General features: G+C 39.3%; 1 protein-coding gene across 2 annotated transcripts in view; it reads left to right on the top strand.

The window, feature by feature from the left end:
* Window positions 1-24,115, top strand: part of ARIH2 (ariadne RBR E3 ubiquitin protein ligase 2) — a 55,396-nt gene that overhangs the window by 6,704 nt on the left and 24,577 nt on the right. For both annotated transcript variants that reach the window (XM_063291474.1, XM_063291473.1), the window contains exons 2-5: window positions 4,418-4,764; window positions 20,102-20,169; window positions 21,319-21,382; window positions 23,866-24,013. In XM_063291474.1, the coding sequence (XP_063147544.1) occupies window positions 4,519-4,764; window positions 20,102-20,169; window positions 21,319-21,382; window positions 23,866-24,013 (526 nt within the window). In that variant the 5' untranslated portion in view covers window positions 4,418-4,518. The remainder of the gene's footprint in view (window positions 1-4,417; window positions 4,765-20,101; window positions 20,170-21,318; window positions 21,383-23,865; window positions 24,014-24,115) is intronic.

The raw sequence follows: 24,115 nt of genomic DNA, 5'->3' as shown, positions 1-24,115 counted from the left end.
CCAAATCGTTAAAGATCGATGAAATCAGCCAAGCCCTAAAAGTAATCCAGATAAATATTCTTAAACCCTTATCCCACTTCAAAATACATATCCCCACAATGCGCACAGAGCTTTTTCTTAAAATCGAACAGCCCAACTGCCCCCCTCAAAAACTCCAACTTCTCTTCAGGAGAACCCCCATACATAATGACCCCTTTTCCATGGTGTTCCATCAGATGTTCAGTTTCACTTATGGCTTGCAACTCGATCTCTCCCTTTAATTTCTTCAACTCAACTATCTGATCTTCATCCAGCATTTCAACAGAAGTCCCGATCTCAGTCTTAGAAGAGACATTTCTGTTGCTGTTAAATTCCTCAATTTCATCCAGGACATCCCCAACCAGATGACACATTTTAGACCACACGTTTTCCACAATATCCTGAATGCCTTGTATAAAAACTTAGTAGGAATCAGAAAGAATCTGTTTAAAATCTTGTTGGAAGTCAGAGAAAGTCTGTTTAAAATCCTCCATGTCTCAAGCAATAGATTATGGCGCCCCCTAGGAGCTTAACCAGCGAAAGTCAAAGATATGAAAGAATTCTGAAATGTGTTTACATAAGTGAAAGTGAAATAGGCAGACAGTTCCCCAGGGAAAGTAGAAGCAGAAAACTGAAAGTTCAAAACAGCCAATTCAACGTGTAGGAAAATGGTAATGTCTTCAAATTTAGTACAAAAATAAGAACGGAGACAATTATTTACTCTTAATCCTCCTTAATATCTGGATGGAAAACAAAGTCTGAAACTTAAAAAGATTTTTTTTTAAAAAATTGATTCCAAAAACAATGATAAGCACCAAGAGAACCCGCTTCTCCTTGCTGTAGAAAGCCTCTCTTAGGGTACGCGTACTTAAAGGAAATATAAATTGGGTGATTTAGAAATGGGGTGGCCAGTCTTAGTGTCCCTTCAAGGCTACAGTGCGGCTTGGAAATAGGGACATCCCTGCCTCCCAGCTAACCTCTTACCAGTTGAACGCGAACACTGTTTGCAATCTTTTGGCTGCAAGCAGCCATCTGGAGGGCAGATGGGGTGATTCCAGGTGATTTCCTTTTTCTGGAAAAACATTCCTGGGCTTCAGGAAAAACCTGCCTGAGCCTGAAAAAAACTCTTGCATTGTCAGTTCTGCCCGCTGAGCCCGTGGGCACAGCTGTTCAGTCCGCCATGTCCCCACCGGAAGTCCTCCAGCATGGGATTTCATATGTTAAGTGACGTTACTATTTTAACCATTATCAAAAACTAGAGAAATTTTATCCTATTATTTCAAGTCTATTTTTGTTTTGTAGGTTGTGTTTATACTCTTAGGTATGTAGCTTTTGTTGAATAGTATGGAATGAAATTAATAATTTTTTTTCAACTTGTATTTATGTATAACTCAGTAAAAATATAGTTTAGAAAAAGCACATGGAAGATACCTGTGAGCGCCTATATCCCCAGACATTGTGTTGAAGACTCTGGTCCCATTATACATAATCAGTGATAATTAGCAACATTAAAATTTAGTAATTAGCCACTTGCTTGTAGTTCCACTCACTGCCTTGGGAAAAAGTAATGTTCACAGTTAATGTAATGTTCTTCTCTATTATTCCCATGTAAGTGTCACTTTAATTGTCACCTAGGCTTAAATTAGTTTTTTTGCAACAGAGCTCTGTGCTGTGGAAGTTATAGGTGAATTTTGCCCTGTTCTCCCTTCTACTTGGGGTTATTGCTTAATCTTCACTGCCAGGCTCAGACAGAGATGTGAGAGAAACCCATTAGACTAGAGTATGTATAACTTACTGTGGCTTCAGTATAATGTGAAGAGAAGAGACCAGCCTGCATGAGTGAAAATGTAGAGTAAGACAGGCCTTAAGCTCTTGAATACTTTCAATGTGGTTGGTACAAAGTATTTTGTTGTGACAGACTTGAGTTACTTAGTAGAGAAATATATTGATTTGCTGAGATTTTCTTGCACTACATTTCTCATCACACCTGACTATATTATCATTATACATGGAAATGTAAAATTAGCATCTCTGAGGGATCAACTTATCTTTGGATACATAGAATATTAGAGTTTTCCCTCAGAATATCCATAGTATGGGTGAGCCTGTTTCTTGGTTCTGGTTATGTTAATACAGGATGTCATGAGTGTTTTTAGCTGCCATACTATTTTTGTTTGTTTGTTTATGTTGTTTTAATTTTGGTTGCTGTTGTTTTTTTTTTACTCTTATTTTGTTTTTTAACTGTTAGCCACCCAGAATCACGTATAGGTAGTCCTCGACTTATGACCACAATTGGGACTGGAATTTCCATTGTAAGTCATTGCGGTCATAAGTTGAGTCACCATGTGACCAGACCTGATTTTACGACCATTTTTACTGTGGTCATTAAGCGAATCCAACTTCCCTAATGGGCTTTTTTTCCATAAAATGGCAAAAAATGTTGCAAAACGCAGTCATGTGGCCATGGAGGGGATGAGATGTTTTGCGACACCCATTCTAAGGCGATTGTAACTGTGGACTGTTGTTAAACGAATGGTCCTAAGTCGAGGACTACCTGTATATTAAATGGGTGGCCATATAAGTGTATTAATTTTTTAAAATGTGCTATGTTCTAATCCTCTTGTAAGACTGACTTGGGTAAAAAGGCAAACTACACAGTGAATAGATAACATAGGTTTTAGTTAACTATTCACTGCATAGTTTTCCTTTTTTTCCCCCAAGAGTCTGAAATTGCAACTACATGCCACAATGGTGGGTGATCCCTTTTCCAGCTCAGGGTGTTCAGCACAGCCTTCCAAGAACATCAGCTACCTTTCGCCTATTTACTGGTATTGTATCAGTGAAAAAGCCAGAATATCTGAATCTCTTTGTCTTCCACATTCAGTGGTAACTAGGATACTTGCGCTGATGAGGTTACCTAGTTGGGTAATGAAATGTCTACACGCAAACAACCAAGCTCAGAGAGTACCAAGAACTCCACAGTTCAACCCTGAACCCTGTTCTTTTCTCTTGGATACTGAGATAAATAATTGAAAAACTGTGAAATAAGTGTTTACCAGGAAACCCTACTTACTTCAGGATTAACTTATAAGTAAGATTTTATGAAGGTTATCTTGAGAAATATTGATACTGCTAATCAGGATAATGGTATATTCAGAATTAATTAACTGTACATATTGCTGGTCTTGGTTGGTAGACCATGCTGCTTAGAATTAATAAGCAATCTGTCTAGGATAAAGTTAGCTCTTGATAAAACACAATTTCATTTGGACATGCTGTTCCTCTACATTTAGGGAGAGAAGCTTGCAGCCTGGGAGTGCTTCTAAATTATTACTTAGTAATCTTGTGGCAGAAGTATCTTAAGAGCCCCTTTTTCAAAGGTGCTAATATACCAACTTCTGTCTCTTATAGGAAGATACAGGTTTGTCACCTCTATTTTACATTGCTGTCGGGACTCTTTGTGGGCTTCCCTTTAAGGATTTTTGGAAAGTTCAGTTGTCTGGAATATAGCAATCAAGCTCTTTCAAGAGATTTAGCAAAGATGCATATTACACAGATCCTTGCATAAAGAAACTTTTGAAACACTTTTTGAAGTGACAACCTTAATCTTTTAGGCTTTACACAGTCAGAAGGAATGCTTTCTTTCATTTTTTTTAACTTTCTTTAAAAGTAAATTGTCCAAGAAAACTCTAAGGGCACTGCTGCTATCAGATACTGTCATGTTGTTATATAACAGCCAAGACTCATGACTTCCCAGGAGAGGCATTCTGCCTTCTGGCCAGCCCATAACACTTAAAAAAAAAAGTTACGGAAACTCTCATCCTTAGAAAGCTTTTTCTTGTTACACACATAACTGGAACCAATTTGTATAGGTGAGCACATTATAAACATATACTGGGTGTTGATAGTTTCAGTTGATCAATTTTTATGGTATGCTGGATGGCTTTTTGGCATGATTTTTATGGTTTTGCTAAGAAGCAAGATACACACTAAACTAATAATTAGAAGGCAGCCTGAATTATTCAGAGAATGGGGAACTGAGGCACTGCATCACACTATGCATTTTTGTAGCAGTGGTGTAAGTACTGTTCCCCTAACATTTTCAGTAATAGCCTATGACAGACTTGATGAGGAAGGACAAAAAATTAGAGACTTTATCACCATTTAAAAGGGTAATTGATAAGTAAATGAACTGGAGTTTGAGGATCCTTGTTCAACTTGAATACAGAAATAATATCGCTGTAACTAGCTTTTTTATAAAAGAATGGTGTATGTTAGGAGTACTGATTCTTTTAAATGGAATTCCCCATAAGAATTGAATTGCTGTTAGATTCTTTGTTTAATAATCAAACTTGTATATATTTTTTCCCACCCCCTTCTCCCCATATGTCCAATTTAGGTGGCAGAAAAGTCAGATGAAGTCAAAAGAACGATAGTACTGTATTGTAGAACCAGAAACTGTCATTGCTCACTTGCCTGGTGGTTTGGCAGAGCATTAAGATGTCTGTGGACATGAACAGCCAGGGTTCTGACAGCAATGAAGAGGACTATGATCCAAACTGTGATGAGGAAGAAGATGAAGATCCTGGGGACATTGAGGGTTACTATGAAGGGGTTGCAAATGATGTGGAGCAGCAAGGAGCAGACTCCTTTGATCCAGAGGAATATCAGTTTACCTGCCTGACTTACAAGGAGTCAGAGAGTACCCTGAATGAGCACATGGTCCGCTTGGCCTCTGCATTAAAGGTAAGATGCTCTGCAGTATCACTTAGTTGGCCATCAGAATTGTGACAATTAACCAAAATTGCTGTAGATCTACCTTGACTCCTTTTACCAGCAGGGGTGTGCAAACAATTCATCTCAAACCATTTCTTGTGTGAAATTTCATGATATGTCCTGTCTCGAGTACAGAACTGATATTCTGAGCTTGGGGCACTTCCAGAAAGGGCTGAAGCAGCAGTTTCTTACTTGAGCAGTAGGATGTTTTGCTTCACTTTCTGCTTAAAGTGGTTCAAAATGAAACTTTTGCACACTACTAATTTCAAGTATTGCTGCTCAGTATGTGCTCTGTCTTTCCATAGTGGTGGACTTTCCTATAAGAATTAAAATCTTGAGATTTATTGTTGTTCATCTTTTTACTTAACTTCCTGCATAGAGTTTGATTATTAAAAATAGGATTGATGTTCTCTGTTGTTCCGGATAAAAGTGCATGGGCTATATCCAGTTGCTCTTTTGTTGATGGTAATGCTTCGTTATAGAGAAAAGAGTTTGTGATTCAACGAACTGCTGTACAGTTTGAGGGACCATTTTAGACAGATTTTAAGGCTGCGGGAAAGAAAATTTAACTTTGCAAGTAGAAAGGCTGCTTTTGAAGTAGCAACATCAGATCTTGCCCCGGTCATTTTACAGTGCTGTTCACTGACAACCTATGTTCAAATGAGAGTCTAATTTTCTCTTCCTTGTCTTACTCTGATCCATTTTGTTCTCCTAAAAAAATCCCCTCAACAAATAATACCCCCTCTTTTTCTGTTGCTTCCTACCATGGATTTGCTTATTAAAATATTACAACTCCCCTTTGTAGCTAGTGAAAGGCTGGTAAACCTTAATTGGATCTGTAAAAATGTAATAAAAGAGGAAGCTACTTCAAGGAATAAAAGGAAGTATTCCTTTTTCTGTGTTGCTTCTTATGAAATTCTTTTGAGTCAGGCTGTCATGTTTATCATGCTCTGTGGAAAAGTGACTGTGGCTGGAGCCAAAGAAGATTGTAGTTCATTAACAGGGACATTAGGGAAATTGGTGGTGGGCAGGTAGTTTTTAGGTTTGAAGCTACTGTTTATGTAGATGGTACTCATGCTGAGTCCAGAAATTAATAAGAAAGAAATATTTGGTTGTACCAACTTATATAAATAGGAATTAACCTTTTTGATCTGTGCTTTGCATTACAGAAGAGGTCTCTGTGTAACTAGGAACTATGTGTAAGTCTTAGTTACTATACTTAATAGCAGTTTTCTGTACCTTAATCTCTAGAAATTATTATAGAAAAGGAAACCGAAAATGTAAATGCATACAATAGATTCAGAGTCATGGGGGAATAAAACACATAAATGTTAGAAGCTCCAATCTGGCAATAATATATTTTGTCATCTATTTTGAGAAGTAATAATCACATATTTCAAACAAAGCAAACTGAGTTATACAACTGTATGATTACTATGACAGATGGATTGTTTAGAGGTAGCACTGTTGTTTCCTCCTGATGACTAATTGTTCTCTAGGAAAACAGACAATTTCTTGGCAAACTAAACTGAAAATAGGAATAGTTTGAAGGTATTTGTGAATATTGATATGTCTCATTGCAGTAATCACTCAAAAGAATTACATTTATAAATCGCTGCCACTATTTGGCACTTACACTGACCAATCTGGCATAATCTTAGCACATTGTAATGGCTTGCCATGAACTTTTAAAGAAACCAGCAGCTGAATTTCTTATTACTAAGTTTTGTATTGTATGGAATAGTTTAGTTTCATCTCTAATTATTTTATCAGAACTTAAAACGTCATTAAATTTAACATAACATGATGGGCCAGATGTGATTCTGCTTCACCAAATGCTGGGAAATTGATCAAGAAATAATTAAGACGTGTGGTTCCATGTGTGTACCTTGTGCCATTTGTTTTCTGGAAAGTGTATGTTCCTGAATGTTCTCTGAAGTTGGCTTAAGTGCTGTGGTAATTTTCCTCTCAAGATTCATGTTGTTACTCTGTTAGTTTATTTGCCTATCAGCAGTTGTGTCTGTGTTTACGAGTTCTCCCTGCTGTTTTGGGACAGTTGATATTCTCTGCAAGACAGTTTCAAATTTGCTCTTGTCCATCATTGAGTTATTAATATGTTCATCTCAGCAGGAAAGAGAATGATAAATGTCTTGTGAAAACTAAATTAAATTCAGTAAGAGGAAGTTTAAGCAATTAGAGATTTATTTCAGTATACTTTATCTTTTTTTTGTTATCCAGAAAGGATGTTTGCAAAGTTGTGACTAAAAAGGAAAGGTTAATCTAATAACATCTTCTGTTAAATTGTACTTGAGATAGTGTCATATACAGGTAGTCCTCACTTAACAACCATTCATTTAGTGACAGTTTGGACTTATGATGGTGCTGAAAAAACTGACTTATGACTGGTTCTCACATGACCATCGCAGCATCCCCACAGTCATCTGATCATGATTTGGGTGCTTGGCAACCGGTTCGCATTTATGACCGTCGCAGTGTCATGTGGTCGTGTGATCGCCATTTTCAACCTTCCCAGCCGTCTTCTGGCAAGCAAAATCAATGGGGAACCACATGATTCGCGTAACAACCACATGGTTCACTTAATGCCCATGGCAATTCACTTAATGCCCACTGCAAAAAAGGCCGTAGAATCAGGTCAGATTCACTTAATGACTGCTTTGCTTAGCAACCAAAATTCCAGGCCCAATTGTGGTCATTAAGTGAGGACTACCTCTAAGCAGCCTACAGTGTACCCTGGAATTCACAGATTCGGAGCTGGATTCCCTGCAGACTAGATAGACTTGTTTCAGGGCAAGATCTAGCTGTCTTGCCTAAACTAGATGGTTATTCTGCTGGATTTCAAAAGCAATTTTTTAAAGTCTTCAGCTTATTAAATGATATGCTATGTCACCTTGCATGCAATAAAGTTGGATGGTAAAGCACTGGAATGTCTAGGCTGGTTTGTTGACAGGTCTGGGTATAATACTGCCGGAAGGATCTGAGCTGTTTCATTGGTGTGCTACATACTTTGCAGCCTTATATGATTAGATTTGAAGAAAAATTCATTTGAAATGTGATGCAATTTCTTCGCTGGAATGAGGAAGTCAACCATACACAGAAGATTATTTTAATTCTACTTTGTTGTTGCTCTGATTCATGGATCCCTTCAAGGTTCCTGCTTTCAGGCTTTGCTGGAAACCCATTTTGCAGCTATTGATGTTAGTAGTGCATAGAGAGGAGAATTGTCTGAAAAACTTGTCAGTATTCCTACACGGAGATTGTGGTAGTCTGTCAGCTATTCTTAATAGTATCTTGGAAAATGGTTAAAGTCTGCAGCATTTAAGATGAGCAAACTGTCAAATTAAAAGAGTAAAGAGCCATTATGTGGACTTTAGTGTATTAAAACAATACCTTTATTCTACTTCTGCTAGTTTTTCATTTTCAGTCTCAGAGGCTTAATGCCAAAAATCACATCAGAATGATATATTCTGGTGTTGCATTACAGTACATGTGTTTATTGTGGTTTCCTTGTATTTATATACTTCAAATTTGCATATCTTCAGGGCAGTGGTTTAGAAGTTGGTGGGCATATGTTCATAGGAGTAAACTTTGTGAATATAAATGTAGCCTCCAAATGGAAATCAGGATAACTGAAAAAGAAAATGACAAAAAGGTTTAAATAAAAACTAGGAAGGAAAGAACTGTTCTGGATCAAATCAAGCCCTAGTTATTTTATATTCAATGATCAGCCAAATGTTCATCGCCTGTAAGTAGAATATGAATGCAGTAATACTCCCTTGTTCACATTCCCAGCAACTGTAGGAATCAAGATCTGTAGCCTTATTCTCCATGAAATTACAGTGTATTCTTAAAAATCCCTCCAAACTGATTGTCACTCTAACATACTGTGATAGTAATTCAGACATTGCTGGTGCTGTGTTTTTAGCCTTTGTGAATTTTCTCCAATCAGCTTAATTTTTTCTTTGCAACATATATCACAAAAGTCCTCTATAATTCCCCCCCCCCCCCCCGATAGTTCTTCTAAGCTAAAAAGCCTGTGGCAGATCCAGCAGTTAAGTCATTTGGTTTTTTCCTGCAACTTTTCTAGTTTTGCAGAATGCTGTTTCAGGTCTGATTATCAGAATTGTAGGTGCTATTTCAAGTTACTGAGGCATTAAAACATTAAATAATTTAATTTAATTTTACAGTTTAGAGGCCACCCAGCTCATCAAAACTCTGGGAGGCTTATAACTTTAAAAGCAAGGAACAGCAATAAAAATAAAAACATAGATGTCCATTAGCAGTTCAGTTTTTTTCCTCATGATCCCAACTATGGACTTTGCTTCTTTCGTACTGGCCATATATTGGGATTGATACTTTCATTGAACTTTGGAGCACAACCCCAGATCTGTTTCCTGGCCTGTGATTGCTAACAATCCCCATGAACATAGGTAAAGTTTTCCCTTGACATTAAGTCCAGTCGTGTCCAACTCTAGGGGGCGGTGCTCATCTCTGTTTCAAAGCCGAAGAGCCGGCATTCGTCCGTAGACACTTCCGTGGTCATGTGGCCGGCATGACTACACGGAACGCCGTTACCTGCCTGCTGAAGCGGTACCTATTAATCTACTCACATTGGCATGTTTTCGAACTGCTAGGTTGGCAGGAGCTGGGACTAGCAATGGGAGCTCACCCCATCACGTGGATTCGAACCGCCGACCTTTCGATCGGCAAGCTCAGCGGTTTAACCGGCAGCACTACCGCATCCCTATATCCCATGAACATATATTAGGATAAATTATAAGTACAGCATTTATATAAATTAATATTGAAATGCATTTGTCACTTTAATACACTTTCCTCAAGTTTAGAGAGTTTATTTTAAAGTTGTTTACTGTTACTTTGAAAGTAATATGATTTTGTCTGCAAGCATACTGTATATATATACCTCCTAAATATAGAGATGTGAGCAGCAGGGTCTCTATATTAAGTTTCTCGCTTGTACAAAATATCATGAACAAGATTGGGGTAAAGCTGCTTGTGCTTGTGGCAAACTGGGCACAGCGTGCTCAAATTGACTGGCACTGTCCTTACTGTTAACAGGGAATGCTGCTGTGATACAGGCATGACTAAGATGGGTAACCTAGTCTACACTTGTGTGACCTTACTAAAAAGTTTATCCAAAAGCCCTGATTAAAAGCCGTGATGGATGGCAGAGATCCATATCTATGGGCTCATCTAGTGAGGACCACAGCATATGGAAGACTGTGACTTGGAATGTAAGAAGAGGAGAGGATAAAGAATTAACAAATGACATTTTAAAAATACATAATGTATATGTGAAACTAAGAAAAAGGATGTGCTATATATGAATTAAAGTGATGTGATTTTGTGGAACGTGTACATCAGAAGTAAAAAAATAGGTTTAATTACGAAAGAAATGGTTTAAATATAGGTTCAAGTATGAACTGTCATCCAAGTTGTTATAGGTATGTATAAAAAAGAATCTGTAGTTGATGATAGTGGCATGTTTTGTTGTTGTTTATTCATTCAGTTGCTTCCGACTCTTCGTGACTTCATGGACCAGCCCACGCCAGAGCTTCCTGTCGGTCGTCAATACCCCCAGCTCCCCCAGGGACAAGTCCGTCACCTCTAGAATATCATCCATCCACCTTGCCCTTGGTCAGCCCCTCTTCCTTTTGCCCTCCATTCTTCCTAGCATCAGCATCTTCTCCATGGTGTCCTGTCTTCTCATTGTGTGGCCAAAGTATTTCAGTTTGGCCTTTAATATCATTCCCTCAAGTGAGCAGTCTGGCTTAATTTCCTGGAGGATGGACTGGTTTGATCTTCTGGCAGTCCAAGGCACTCTCAGAATTTTCCTCCAACACCACAGTTCAAAAGCATTGATCTTCCTTCTCTCAGCCTTCCTTATGGTCCAGCTCTTGCAGCCATATGTTACTACGGGGAACACCATTGCTTTAACTATGCGGGCCTTTGTTGTCAGTGTGATGTCTCTGCTCTTAACTATTTTATCGAGATTGGTCATTGCTCTTCTCCCAAGGATTAAGCGTCTTCTGATTTCCTGACTGCAGTCAGCATCTGCAGTGATCTATGCACCTAGGAATACAAAGTCTTTCACTGCTTCTACATTTTCTCCCTCTATTTGCCAGTTATCGATCAAGCTGGTTGCCATAATCTTGGTTTTTTTGAGGTTTAGTTGCAAGCCAGCTTTTGCACTTTCTTCTTTCACCTTCATCATAAGGCTCCTCAGTTCCTCTTCGCTTTCAGCCATCAAAGTAGTATCATCTGCATATCTGAGATTGTTAAAGTTTCTTCCAGCGATTTTAACTCCAGCCTTGGATTCCTCAAGCCCAGCATGTCGCATGATGTGTTCTGCGTACAAGTTGAATAGGTAGGGTGAGAGGATACAGCCCTGCCGTGCTCCTTTCCCAATCTTAAACCAGTCCGTTGTTCCGTGGTCTGTTCTTACTGTTGCTACTTGGTCGTTATACAGATTCTTCAGGAGGCAGACAAGATGACTTGGTATCCCCATACCACTAAGAACTTGCCACAATTTGTTATGGTCCACACAGTCAAAGGCTTTAGAATAGTCAATAAACAGAAATAGATGCTTTTCTGAAACTCCCTGGCCTTTTCCATTATCCATCGGATATTGGCAACTTGGTCCCTAGTTCCTCTGCCTTTTCTAAACCCAGCTTGTACATCTGGCAATTCTCGCTCCATGAATTGCTGAAGTCTACCTTGCAGGATCTTGAGCATTACCTTACTGGCATGTGAAATGAGTGCCACTGTTCGATAGTTTGAACATTCTTTAGTGTTCCCCTTTTTTGGTAGGGGATGTAAGTTGATTTTTTCCAATCTGATGGCCATTCTTGTGTTTTCCAAATTTGCTGGCATATAGCATGCATTACCTTGACAGCATCATCTTGCAAGATTTTGAACAGTTCAGCTGGGATGCCGTCGTCTCCTGCTGCCTTGTTATTAGCAATGCTTCTTAAGGCCCATTCAACCTCACTCTTCAGGATGTCTGGCTCTAGCTCACTGACCACACCGTCAAAGCTATCCCTGATATTGTTATCCTTCCTATACAGGTCTTCTGTATATTCTTGCCACCTTTTCTTTATCTCTTCTTCTTCTGTTAGGTCCTTGCCATCTTTGTTTTTGATCATACCCATTTTGGCCTGGAATTTACCTCCAATGTTTCTAATGTTCTGGAAGAGGTCTCTTGTCCTTCCTATTCTATTGTCTTCTTCCACTTCCACGCATTGCTTGTTTAAAAATAATTCCTTATCTCTTCTGGCTAACCTCTGGAATTTTGCATTTAATTGGGCATATCTCCCCCTATCACTGTTGCCTTTTGCTTTCCTTCTTTCTTGGGCTACTTCTAGTGTCTCAGCAGACAGCCACTTTGCCTTCTTGGTTTTCTTTCTTTGGGATGTATTTTGTTGCTGCCTCCTGAACAATGTTGCGAACTTCTGTCCAGAGTTCTTCCGGGACCCTATCTACTAAGTCCAGTCCCTTAAATCAATTCTTTACCTCCACTGCATATTCCTGAGGGATATTAGTGAGCTCATATCTAGCTGATCTCTGGGTCTTCCCTAATCTCTTTAGTCTGATCCTCAATTGTGCAAGAAGAAGTTCGTGATCAGAACTACAGTCAGCTCCAGGTCTTCTTTTTACCGACTGTATAGATGGCTGCAAAGGATGTAGTCAATCTGATTTCGGTGTTGTCCATCTGGTGAAGTCCATGTATAAAGCCGTCTCTTAGCTTGTTGGAAGAGAGTGTTTGTTATGCAGAGTGAGTTGTCTTGGCAAAATTCTATCAGCCTATGTCCTGCTTCATTTTGTTCTCCCAGGCCATACTTACCTGTAATTCCAGGTGTCATTTGACTGCCCACCTTAGCATTCCAGTCTCCCATGATGAAAATAACATCTCTTTTAGGCGTGTTGTCCAGTAGGTGCTGCAGATCCTCATAGAACTGCTCTACTTCAGCTTCTTCAGCATCTGTGGTTGGGGCGTATATTTGGATCACTGTGATGTTAGATGGCTTGCCCTGAGTTCGAATTGAGATCATTCTATCGTTTTTTGGATTGTATCCAAGCACTGCTTTAGCCACTTTACTATTAATTAGGAAGGCTACTCCATTTCTTCTGTGGTCCTCTTGTCCACAGTAGTAGATCTGGTGGTCATTTGATGTGAAGTGGCCCATTCCAGTCCATTTCAGTTCACTGATGCCCAAAATGTCTATCTTTAATCTTGACATCTCACCAATAACCACATCCAATTTGCCCTGGCTCATAGATCTTACATTCCAGGTTCCAATGGCGTGTTGATCCTTAGAACATCGGATTCGCCGTTCACCACCAGCACCGTCGGCCGCTAGCCATCCTTTCGGCTTTGAGCTAGCTGCGTCATCACGTCTGGGGCTAGCTGAACTCATCCTCTGTTCCTCCCCAGTAGCATTTTGACCATCTTCCGACCTGGGGGTCTCATCTTCCGATGGTATACCGACATATCTCTGGTTGTACTGATCCATTTAGTTTTCATGGCAAGAATACTGGGGTGGGTTGCCATTACCTTCCCCAGGGATCGCATTTAGTCTGACCTCTCTGTCATGACCTTCCCGTCTTGGGTGGCCCTTCACAGTTTAGCTCATGGCATCATTGAGGTGCTCAAGCTCCAGCACCACGACAAGGTAACGATCCTTTGCTGAAGAGTGGCATGTTACACTCCAGTAAATGGTGATAATGTAAGAACTAAAGATACATTGTGGAAAAAAGTACGCAAAATTTATATATATGTATTTGTGTGTGTGTGTGTGTGTGTATGATTTTTAAAAAGGAAGATAAAAACTTAAACTAATATAAAGTGAGAAAAAGAAAAGTTGTATAAATACCATAATGTTATGTGAAATTCTAAAAGTAAATCCTACTCTGATACAGAAAGCTCATTGGAAGCTATTGAGAACCGAGGACCCACGCTGTGGTATATGCTTCCATTTGTTTTCAAAAAGGTTCTCCCCTTGAAGTGGCAATGTGGGTTTTGTTATATTGTGCTAAGAAATGTGTATATCCCTTTCAGTAATTATGTTGATTCTGGTCATCTGCTATAATTGCAGGTATATAATTGTGCTAGATTCCAGAGTTTTACTCTACCCAGTTTTGGCTCTTTGGCAGTGGGTTTTCATAGTGTATCCTCTGTAGTTTCTCCGATGGGCTTTTTATTCAGAACAGATGGCCTATTGTGTTACCGCTACTGTGTGGGGTGCTGCAGGGGTCGGTGCTGTCTCCACTCCTATTTAACATTTACATGAGGCCACTGGGTGAGCAAGTCTGTTGCCACAGAGTAAGGTATCATCAGTATCCTGATGATAACCAATTATACCTGTCTGCCCTGGTGAACTAAGCGATGCTGTGGGTGTCTTATCCCAGTGCCTGGAGGTTGTGACGGTCTGGATGGAGAACAGCAGGCTTCAACTTGAATCCTGGCAGGACTGAGTAGCTTTAGGTTTTGGGGCTTGCCAGGTCTAGGACTATACCATCTTTGGTGCTAGATGGGTTTGCACTGTTCCAAACAGACCCTGTGAGCAGTCTGGGGGTTCTCCTAGATTCACGACTCCTGCTCAAGGAGCAGGTGGCAGTCATGGCTAGGAGGGCCTTTGTTCAACTTCGTATTGTGCATCAGTTGTGCCTGTTCCTAGATTGGGGGGCTCTATTCACAGTCACTCATGCCCTAGTCACCTCTCGGTTGGACTACAGTAATACACTCTACATGGGGTTGCCCTTGAAAAGTATCCGAAAGTTTCAGCTGGTGCAGAATGCTGCAGCGCAGGCAGTTATGTGTGTTTCTAGCAGAACACATGTTATACCTCTGTTCCATGAGCTGCATTGGTTACCAGTCTGTTTCCAGGTCCAATTCAAGATGCTGGTTTTCAACCTGTAAAGCCTTATACAGTCTGGCATGGGACTGGGTTATTTGAGGGACTGCCTCCACCAATTACCCATCCCACAAGATCCAGCAGAGAGGGCATGCTGTGGGCCCCATCAGTTAGGGAGTCTCATTTGGTGGGTCCTAGGCAGCAGCTGTGGCCCCCACTTTATGGAACATCCTTCCTCCCGAAGTGAGGCTGGTTTCATCCCTTTTAATTTTCTGGAGGTCCCTCAAGACCTGGTTGTATTGGCAGGCCTGGGGACCCTAGGGGACTGATGAAATATTGAGATGGCTCCTGTGTAATTAACATCTGCTCTTCGCCCATTCTTTTTTTAATTCTGTTTTAGTTTTGTGCTTTTTATAATTTTAGAGGTTTTAATATTAATAATAACTTGCATTTATTGTTTTTAACTTTGTTGTATGCCGCTCACAGTCACTTGATTGTGAGATGGGTGGCTATATTAATATGATAAATAAATCAAAGAGAAAGCTAAAGTGCAAGAAAGGGAAAAATGTGAAAGAAAAATAGAAAAGAAAGATAGATACAAAGAAGTAGCTTCCAATCTTTTTTGCAGCAGTTATAAATATAATTATAAATTTACCTCATCAATACCATAAATCATAACTTCAGTTTTTTTTGTTTTATGCAAAAAGTCCATAAGGGATGTCGATGGGGGACTCTGGGCGGTTTACAATAAAAGCAATAATAAAAAACATCTAAGCTTAATCACACTTTAAAAACATAAATAATAAATATAAATATAAAATCCAAGAGGAGATGGAATCCCAATCAGTAAGGGGTGCTATTGCACCAACCACCCCAGGTGGAACTGTTACTCCCCACCCCCACCCCATCCCACACAAGGCAGCAGAAACAGGTCTTCACTTTCTTCTGGAAGGCCAGGAGTGAGGAAAGCCATCTCAACTCCGGGGGCATGATATTCCAAAGGGTGGGTGCCGCTGCAGAGAAGGCCCGCCTCCTGGACCCCGCCAGATGTAATTCCTTTGTTGATGCGGTCTGTAGCATGCCCTCCCTGCCTGACTCGGTGGGGTGGGTCGATGTCATGGGGATGAGACGGTCCCTCAGGTAGCCTGGTCCCATGCCATGCAGGGCTTAAAGGTGGTAACCAACACCTTGAATTGGACCTGGAAGCAAACTGGTACCCAATGCAGCTTGTATAACAGTGGTGTCACATGTGCCAATTTCACAACACCAATAACTGTGCCACCGCATTCTGGACCAGCTGAAGCTTCTGGATATTCTTCAAGGGTAGCCCCATGTAGAGCGCATTGTAATAGTCTAGTTTTTCTCTTGATTTTATTTTACATTCCACTTGACAAAATTCTTGTATCTCACAATAAGTTAGCCATTTGTGTTTGCCTATTATTTCTCATTCATAAAATGCTTCTTAGTATGAATGAGATGTTTTCAGGCACAACCTGGGTTTGTATCTATTCCATATTCTCACTATGGCAGATCTAACATAATGTTGTTTTTTTAAAATCCACATTAACCTTTAAAACTAAAGAACTAAAAGAAGCACAAGCCCTTACAGAAAACGTGATCTGTTCTCTACACAAGTCCTAAAGCTAGATAAAGAGAACCAAGTTAAATGAGTCAAAAACAGTATACTTGTTTGTTGATTTATGGAGGAAAATGATCCAAATCTACATATTTATGTGTGGCAAAAGTATGCAAACCTCTAGGATCATCAGTTTATCTGAAGGGGAAATAAGATTTAGGTGTTTCAATCAATGGGATGATAATCAAGTGTGACTGTGGGAAATCCTGCCTTATTTAAAGAACAGAATTTTGGGTATTCACAATCAAAAGTCTGATCTTCATGATACGGGTATGTGGCAGTGTGTCATAGCTCAAACAAAGGAGATTTCTGAGGTCCTCCAAAAAACAGTTGTTGATGTTCACCAGGCTGAAAAAAGTTCCAAAGAGTTTGGACTCCACCAGTCCACTGTCAGGCAGGTCATGTATAAATGGAGGCAATTCAACACCATTGTAACCCTTCCCAGGAATGGTCGGCCAGCTGAGATCACATCAAGAGCAAGGCTGGAACTATGAATTCTGAATTGTAACAGCAAATTCTAGAGGAAAATGTCAGGGTATCTGTTTGTGAACTGAAGCTCAAGAGAGAGTGGGTTATGCAGCAAGACACTGACCCAAAACACACAAGTTGTACAACCAAAGAATGGTTGAAGCAGTAGAAAGTTAATGTTTTGAAATGGCCAAGTCAACATCCTGATCATAATCCTATAGAAATGTTGGGGAAGGACCTGAAGTGGGCAGTTCATGCAAGGAAGCCCGCCAACATTCCTGACTTGAAGCTGTTCTGTAAGGAGGAATGGGCTAAAATATCTCCAAACTGATGTGCAGACTGATAACGGTTATCGGAAATGTTTAGTTGCAGTTATGCTGTCCAAGGGGGGCACATCAGTTAATGAAAGCAAAGGTTCACCTACTTTTGCAGCAGACAAATATGTAGGTTTGGATCATTCACCTCAATAAATCAATGAACAAGTCTAATGTTTTTGACTCATTTGTTTAACTAGGTTCTCTTTATCTAGTTTTAGGGCTTGTGTGGAGAATATATCACATTTTAGGTCATATTTATATAGAAATATTGAAAATTCAAAAGGGTTCACAAACTTTTTAATACCACTATATTTGTTTTCAATTGGTCTGTAAAATCTAGAACTTGATTTCTTCTCAGCAATATTTCCCTACCTCCAGAAGATCCTTTTCCTGAGAAAATTAGCTGGGCACGAGCATCTTCTTTACATCTGTTGTAGGAAAAACAGACACAAACAATTCATTTTTTTCTGCAGTGTTTTTATTCTGTTTTTGGGCTCCTTTAACTTCTTTGTCATCTAATGAACTAACTGTATCCTTAGTTAGTTTTTTGTTTTTGATGTTTTTAAAATAACATTAATGATTGTTTAATTACATATTCATCAAATTCTTTTTAGCATTTTGCAATTTTTATCCCCAAATACTTAAAATAACATTAATGATTGTTTAATTACATATTCATCAAATTCTTTTTAGCATTTTGCAATTTTTATCCCCAAATACTTCTTTAAGAGCAAGCCATTTATCTAATGGCTTCCTTTTTACTTATGACTTCCTAGGCTCAGTGGCACCTTTCCTGATCTATGGTATTCATTACAACAGAGTTTCTATTATTGTGATCTTTTAGTTATTTGGGAATGATTTCACCCTTTTAACTTTCTCTTTCAAAACCACTTGTATATCTTTCCCCTCATTGTTTAGTTTTTTTCCCCTCAGATATTAGGTGTTAAAAACTTTAGACTTGTTTCATCAGCAGATTTTCAGGTATGTTTAAATTGTGTCTTTCATGATGCATTTGTTGCTGTAATATTTAAAAACAACTTTGGAATTAAGCACGAAAAAGCTAAATAAATAAAGGTTAAGTGGCTAGTAAAAGAGCAGCGTAGGTCCTCTATTTTGTGATTTAACTGAGTGGACACTTAACTACATTTCTTATGGTCATCAGGCCTGTGGAAAAAATGGATATATCAGGTGTTGGGATGAAGGTAATTAAGGCATCTGGCAGTGAACCAAGGTGATGCCAGTTCTTAGTGTTTTTTTTATTAATCAGTTTTGCAGGCATCTGCCTAGTGATAGGTGATCTGGACAACTCATGCCATCTGTAGTTACTCTGTGGTACAAATCCCTTTGAATGGATCCATTGATATCTTCAGATGCTAAATCACTTATTGTGTAACAAATGCATACTTGCCTGTCTGGTCATTTGTATTAGTAAGCAGTGCTATCTATTAGTGTACCTGCTTAACACAGAGAACCTTAATTTCTGGTCATAGTATGAAATACGTAAATTGCTTCAGTTGGTATTCTTTTGTGGGTATAATTCTTCTGAAACTTTTCTGGAAGCTTTTTTAAAATTCAGAATAGTGGGGAGGATAAAGGACAAAATTTAGTAGTAGTCATTGAAGAGGCACAGGACTGCTTGGCACTCATTAGAATTTCCACTGCAGTTCAGAGGACAAGACACTTATTTGAAAACAGGCTGAGATTCTTGGGGTGACAAATGCTGTGCTTTCATGGTGTATGTATTCCAGTTCTTGAATATACTATTTTCAATTTTTCCATATAAGCAGGATTTGATAGTGTAACCAGGGAGTATTTTATTAATTTGGTATTAATCTGTATTTACTTCATAAAACATAATTTCTGATATTTTTTCCGTTTATCCAGCTACTCCAAGTACAATCTTCATAGCTTCTGAGAAACACAAATTGTTAACAGTTTCCTAAGAGGTGACCAAGTTACTGTACAGCTTATAGTTTCTTCTTGTGATCACGTGGAGTAATTCTGGGCTCAGTTCATTACCTGGTTCTTCTAATTCCAGTTTATTGTATTCTAAGTCCCGGCAATGAGTCATGTCTTTTGTGCAAATGTTGCATCTTGTATTTAGCACAGATTGTTGCATTAACTCTATTCCATAGTAATAAGTACTCAGAAAAAGAGTAAAGTCATAGGGATGACATAGTTACAAATAATGAAAAAAATTACACCGTTGGCCATTTGTGAAGGAGCTATGATGGTTTATGTGGATATCCCAGTGAGAGTTTTGCTAGATATGTTTGCTCTGATTGGGAACAGATTGGATTTGTTTAACCATGCAAAACCCATGACTTCCAGTTTCACATATGCTGAGCCATAAACCATGATTTACAAAGCACAGTGACGGGATTCCATACTGTGTTAAGCCAAACGAAACCCTATTGCTTAGTGTGAATGCTGTCAATGAATACCTGGTCTGTGCTGCAGTTTGGTTGATGTAGCAAAGCCTGGTGAATCTTCTCTCCCAGTTATTAATAGATATGGGGTTCAAAGCATATGACACTTCACATATTATTTAGTGAACCTTCCATCCTCTTTTATTATTCCAGCTGGGCAGGTCTGAAAAGAACTGAAGTCAAAATATGTGTGGGGAGCCACCTGCTGCTTATCTCTACGGTAAATCCTAATTAAGAAGAAAAGAGCAATGTTCATACGCTCTATAACTTTTCAGAATACAGACTTTGGGCTTCCATTTAGTGTTGAAATTGGGCAACTGGAATGAACTATATATATACTCTTGGACATCAATTGTTTTATTATTAAACTTGATACCAAATTGAAAAGCATGGTGCATAATGGGAAAATAATAAACAGGAAGAAATCTTCAGCATTCCTCAAAAACATTGCTCCGATTGTGAAAGCATAACTTTAGTTCAGTGGAGATGGATTAATTGCAGTGCTTGGATGCTTTGGAATTGTTTTATTCATCAGTCCATTTTTTCTTCCCCCCCCCCCCTTAGGTATCTCATGCAGTAGCTAAACTTGTATTAGTTAGCTTCCATTGGCAAATCTCAGAAATTTTGGAAAGGTAAGCATATGATCAAGTTGTAGATATGTGCAAATAGCCTTTCATTCTTTACTATAAAAGCAGACACAAAATATTGTTTCTCATATTAAAATCTTGTAAAAATTTGTAAAAAAACCCTGTATGTTTGGATTAGAGCATGGAGAAATACATCTCTCTGTTTGTCCTAATTTTACAGACTTGCTTGTAAGGTTGCCATAGGGAAACCTATAATGTGGGTTATTCCCAGAAATGAAATGAATGAGAAAAGTGATACAGACTTTGTTTATTGCCTATGTGCAGGATTTTGGAAAATTAATTCAATTTATATACAGGTGGTCCTCACCGACCACAATTGGGACTGGCAACTCCACCGCTAAGTGACGTCCTAAAATGAAATGTCACATGACCACATTGACTTACTGCATCAGTTCCAACTGAAGCAAATCACCGTGGGTCATTCAGGGCGACATTACATGACTGCAACTCTCAACGTGCAACTTCCTGCTGGCTTCCTCGGCTTCCTCATTGACTTTGCTTGTTGGAAGCCAGCTGTGAAGGATGCAAATGGTGATCACATGACCACAGGACGCTGCAACCATTGTAAATGCATGCTGGTTGCTGAGTGCCTAAATCGTGATCATGTGACCGCAGGTACACTGATGGTAGCAGCTTCGAGGACTGGTTGTAAATCACCTTTTTCAGCGCTGTTGTAACTTCGAATGGTCACTGAACGAACGATCAGTAAGCAAGAACTATCTGTACTGCCTTTATAGCTAAAAGGCATTAAAGTCTTGATAGCAGCTCCAGCACTTTGGAGTTCCTGCCCCCATAGTTCAAGCTGCTTCTTTGACTAAATTTAAAAATAACCTAGAAATGTATTTGTTTAGCTGAAACTTTCCTCCATATTAGTTTTATACTGTTTATCAAGTGGATTTTATGCCAATGTCTGTATTTTTATGTGGGTTTTTTATTTACTAGGATAATTGCTTTATGATATTGGTTATTTTGCATTAGATTTTATTATTAGTAATATTTTTGTTAACCTCCATGGGCTGGCTTTGTCAGAAGTTGATTATTGATTGATTTAAGATTGTGACCTGTTGAATTCATTAATTTCACAGGCATGGCCTTATGTCTGTCCTAAAGTTTAAATCTTTTTCTGGCTTTCAGGCACACATCTAATTCAGTTCAATTGCTAGTGGAAGCAAGGGTTCAGCCTGCCTCATTCAAACATGTGAGTAACTAGGTGTTCTGAAGTGCTTGGTATTAAAACCTTAGTATTTTGAATACATGTTATTTTTTTCCCTGCTACTTTGATCTCTGCCGCTAATACAGGGGAATAAATATAGCAAGGAACTCTGCATTAGTGATTATGCTTTGGGGGATCCAGAAATAAAATTTGGACATGAAGCCAAGAACCAGAGTTTGTAGTCTAGTCTCAATCTTCTATTCTGATCTTCAGAATTGGAATGAATATTTGTTCAGTTGACTTGCTTTGGTAGAAAGGTTTAGACCTTGCTCTTCGGTCAGAGAGATTCCCAGAGCAGCTTGAAAGCCAACCCCCCTCACCAGGCTTGCAGTCACACATAGAAGGAGAGAGGGGGAGGCAAAATAAAGGCAAGGTGACTCAGGCACTAGCTAGGAATTGATTTACCACTACCATAAGGGGTAGATATGATAGAAGTGGGCTGTTTAATGGCAGACTGGTAGTTCATCTATCCAAGTACAATTGATACTGATGGTCCCTACAAGGAGGGTCTCAAGGCAACTTCAGATTTAAATCATGGCTTAATTCTATGGTATTAGTGACACATCTCTACCTGTTTTCAAAATTATTTTCCTTTTTCATATTGAAGGATTACTTCTGGTGTCCTATTGTTATGAGAATGATTTTTAAATAAAGTTACCATGGGCTGTGAATTGTTATAAGGTACCTAAGTGAACTATCACCCCTGGAAAGAGGCAACCTTTTTACTTTCAAACAGGCAGGGCAAGGGCATCTCTCTGGACTGTACAGTTGAATTGGCATGATTTTGGCTAAACAGTTACTCTTCATTCCAAGTAAGATTGATTACAGAACTAAGATACTTCCTGCTCAAAGTATTCTTCTATCCCCAGTGCGCTCTAAATAGAGTTGTGCAATTTAAAAGATCGTTATCAAAGTTTTTGAAATAGGAAAACGTATTTGCCATAGTAATAATAGACCAATGTTACAAAGTAATAGTGACTCATCTCATTAAATGGAGATCTCTGCTTGTTATGGCTGGAGCTATTGCTTTAGATAGAGACATGAATTTGTGCAGGTGTCACTGTTGATTGTGAATCAACTCCTTACTGCATACAGGTAGTCCTTGTTTAATGACCACTTGTTCAGCAACCATTCAAACTTACAACAGTGTTGAACAAGTGGTAGTTATGACCAGTCCTTGGAGTTCTGGCTGTTGCAACGTTCCTGGCTTGCAGTTACAACATCGCAGCAAGCTGCAGTCACGTAAACAAAGTCAATGGGGAAGCTGGAAGTTGCAGTCACTGAGGTCCTCACTTAACAACCTGCACGGTCCTTGCTTGACCACAGCAACTGGGACTGCCAGAACTGTTGTCGCTAAGTGGCATGGTCACGTGATATTGTGTGTTACAACCGCGTCACTTGGTGACGGCAATTCCAGTTGCCATTGTTAACCAAGGACTACCTGTATTATGAACAAAGTAACATGTAACATAGATAGCAGCACCTCTGATCATATATTATAATTGGCTAGAGTTTGGTTAACATAGTTCCTAGAACAAGGATAGGCAACCTTCAGGTTGGGTGTGCTCTCCCAGTCAGCACCCTGAGTTGCACTGTCAGAATTGGTGGCAAAATGGCCAACTTTTGATAGTGGTGTTATTTTTGTTTGGTACTCAAAATTAAGGTTGGGATGCAAAGGAGAATGTGAAGCCTCTGAAAGAGAAACTGCCCTTATTTCTATTCTTAACCCCCCCCCCCCGAAATAAATAAATAAATAAATAAATGCAATTTTGGGGTGTTTTTCAGGATTTGAGGATGTTTTAAGGGTATAAATTGGAGCCGTTTATAGGCCATCTGCTCCCATCCCCATAATTTCAACTCTGAAAAAGAAGTGAAGGAGAAAAAAATTGCCTTCCCCTGCATGTGATATTACCAAACTGGAGGGCCTCCTGCTGTTCTTTGGAAGGTTGGAAGCCCCCAACCCCTCAAACATTGTTTCCCCTGTCTTGTAGAAATAGTTTAGCATGGGACAGCTTATGCAGCACATAGCATGCCTTGTATACGAGCTATATGTTTGCAGGTAATATTTGTAAAGTTAATGGAAGTGTCATGATCATTAATAGCTCTGGCAAACGTGTGGAGCTGCTTTGCTGGTCTTGGAAGTATTACATGTTGCAGGATTCTTCCTCAGTGGGAGTTGCTCAGTTTGAAAGTAAACTGATGGGGGGGTAGTCACTTCAATGTCCTTTGTGTGGTTATTGTGCTATGCAGGTAGCATAAGGAAGGGACTGTTTATTCTTGGCCGAGAACGGAACTGAATTTGAAATATCACAGTAGGTCATGACTTTTCTCACCAAACTCTTGACATTTAAGGGCATTTGTTTTATTTAAATAGGCCACTGGAATTCTATTTTCTTGTCAGTAATTTCTCTCCCTCCCTCCCTCCCTCCCTCCCTCTCTCTCTCTCTCTCTCTCTCTTTCTCTCTCAGGCCATGGTACATTCCTCCCAGCACTGTGCAGTATGCATGCAGTTGGTTCGAAAGGAAAACCTGTTATCTCTAGCTTGTCAGCATCAGTTTTGCCGCAGCTGTTGGGAACAGCATTGTACCGTACTTGTCAAGGATGGAGTGGGGGTCGGTAAGTTCAAAGCAATGGGTCATTTGGCTCTTTCGGGGAACACTGGTATCTCTGCCTTCCCACTTTCTCTTGCTGGTAAATCTTCTCATAACCTTAGATATG

This window comes from Candoia aspera, chromosome 2 (assembly GCF_035149785.1).
Source record: "Candoia aspera isolate rCanAsp1 chromosome 2, rCanAsp1.hap2, whole genome shotgun sequence".
NCBI classification, from domain to species: domain Eukaryota; kingdom Metazoa; phylum Chordata; class Lepidosauria; order Squamata; family Boidae; genus Candoia; species Candoia aspera.
Note: the sequence above shows the minus strand (reverse complement) of the source record. Positions and strands in the feature narration are given on the sequence as shown.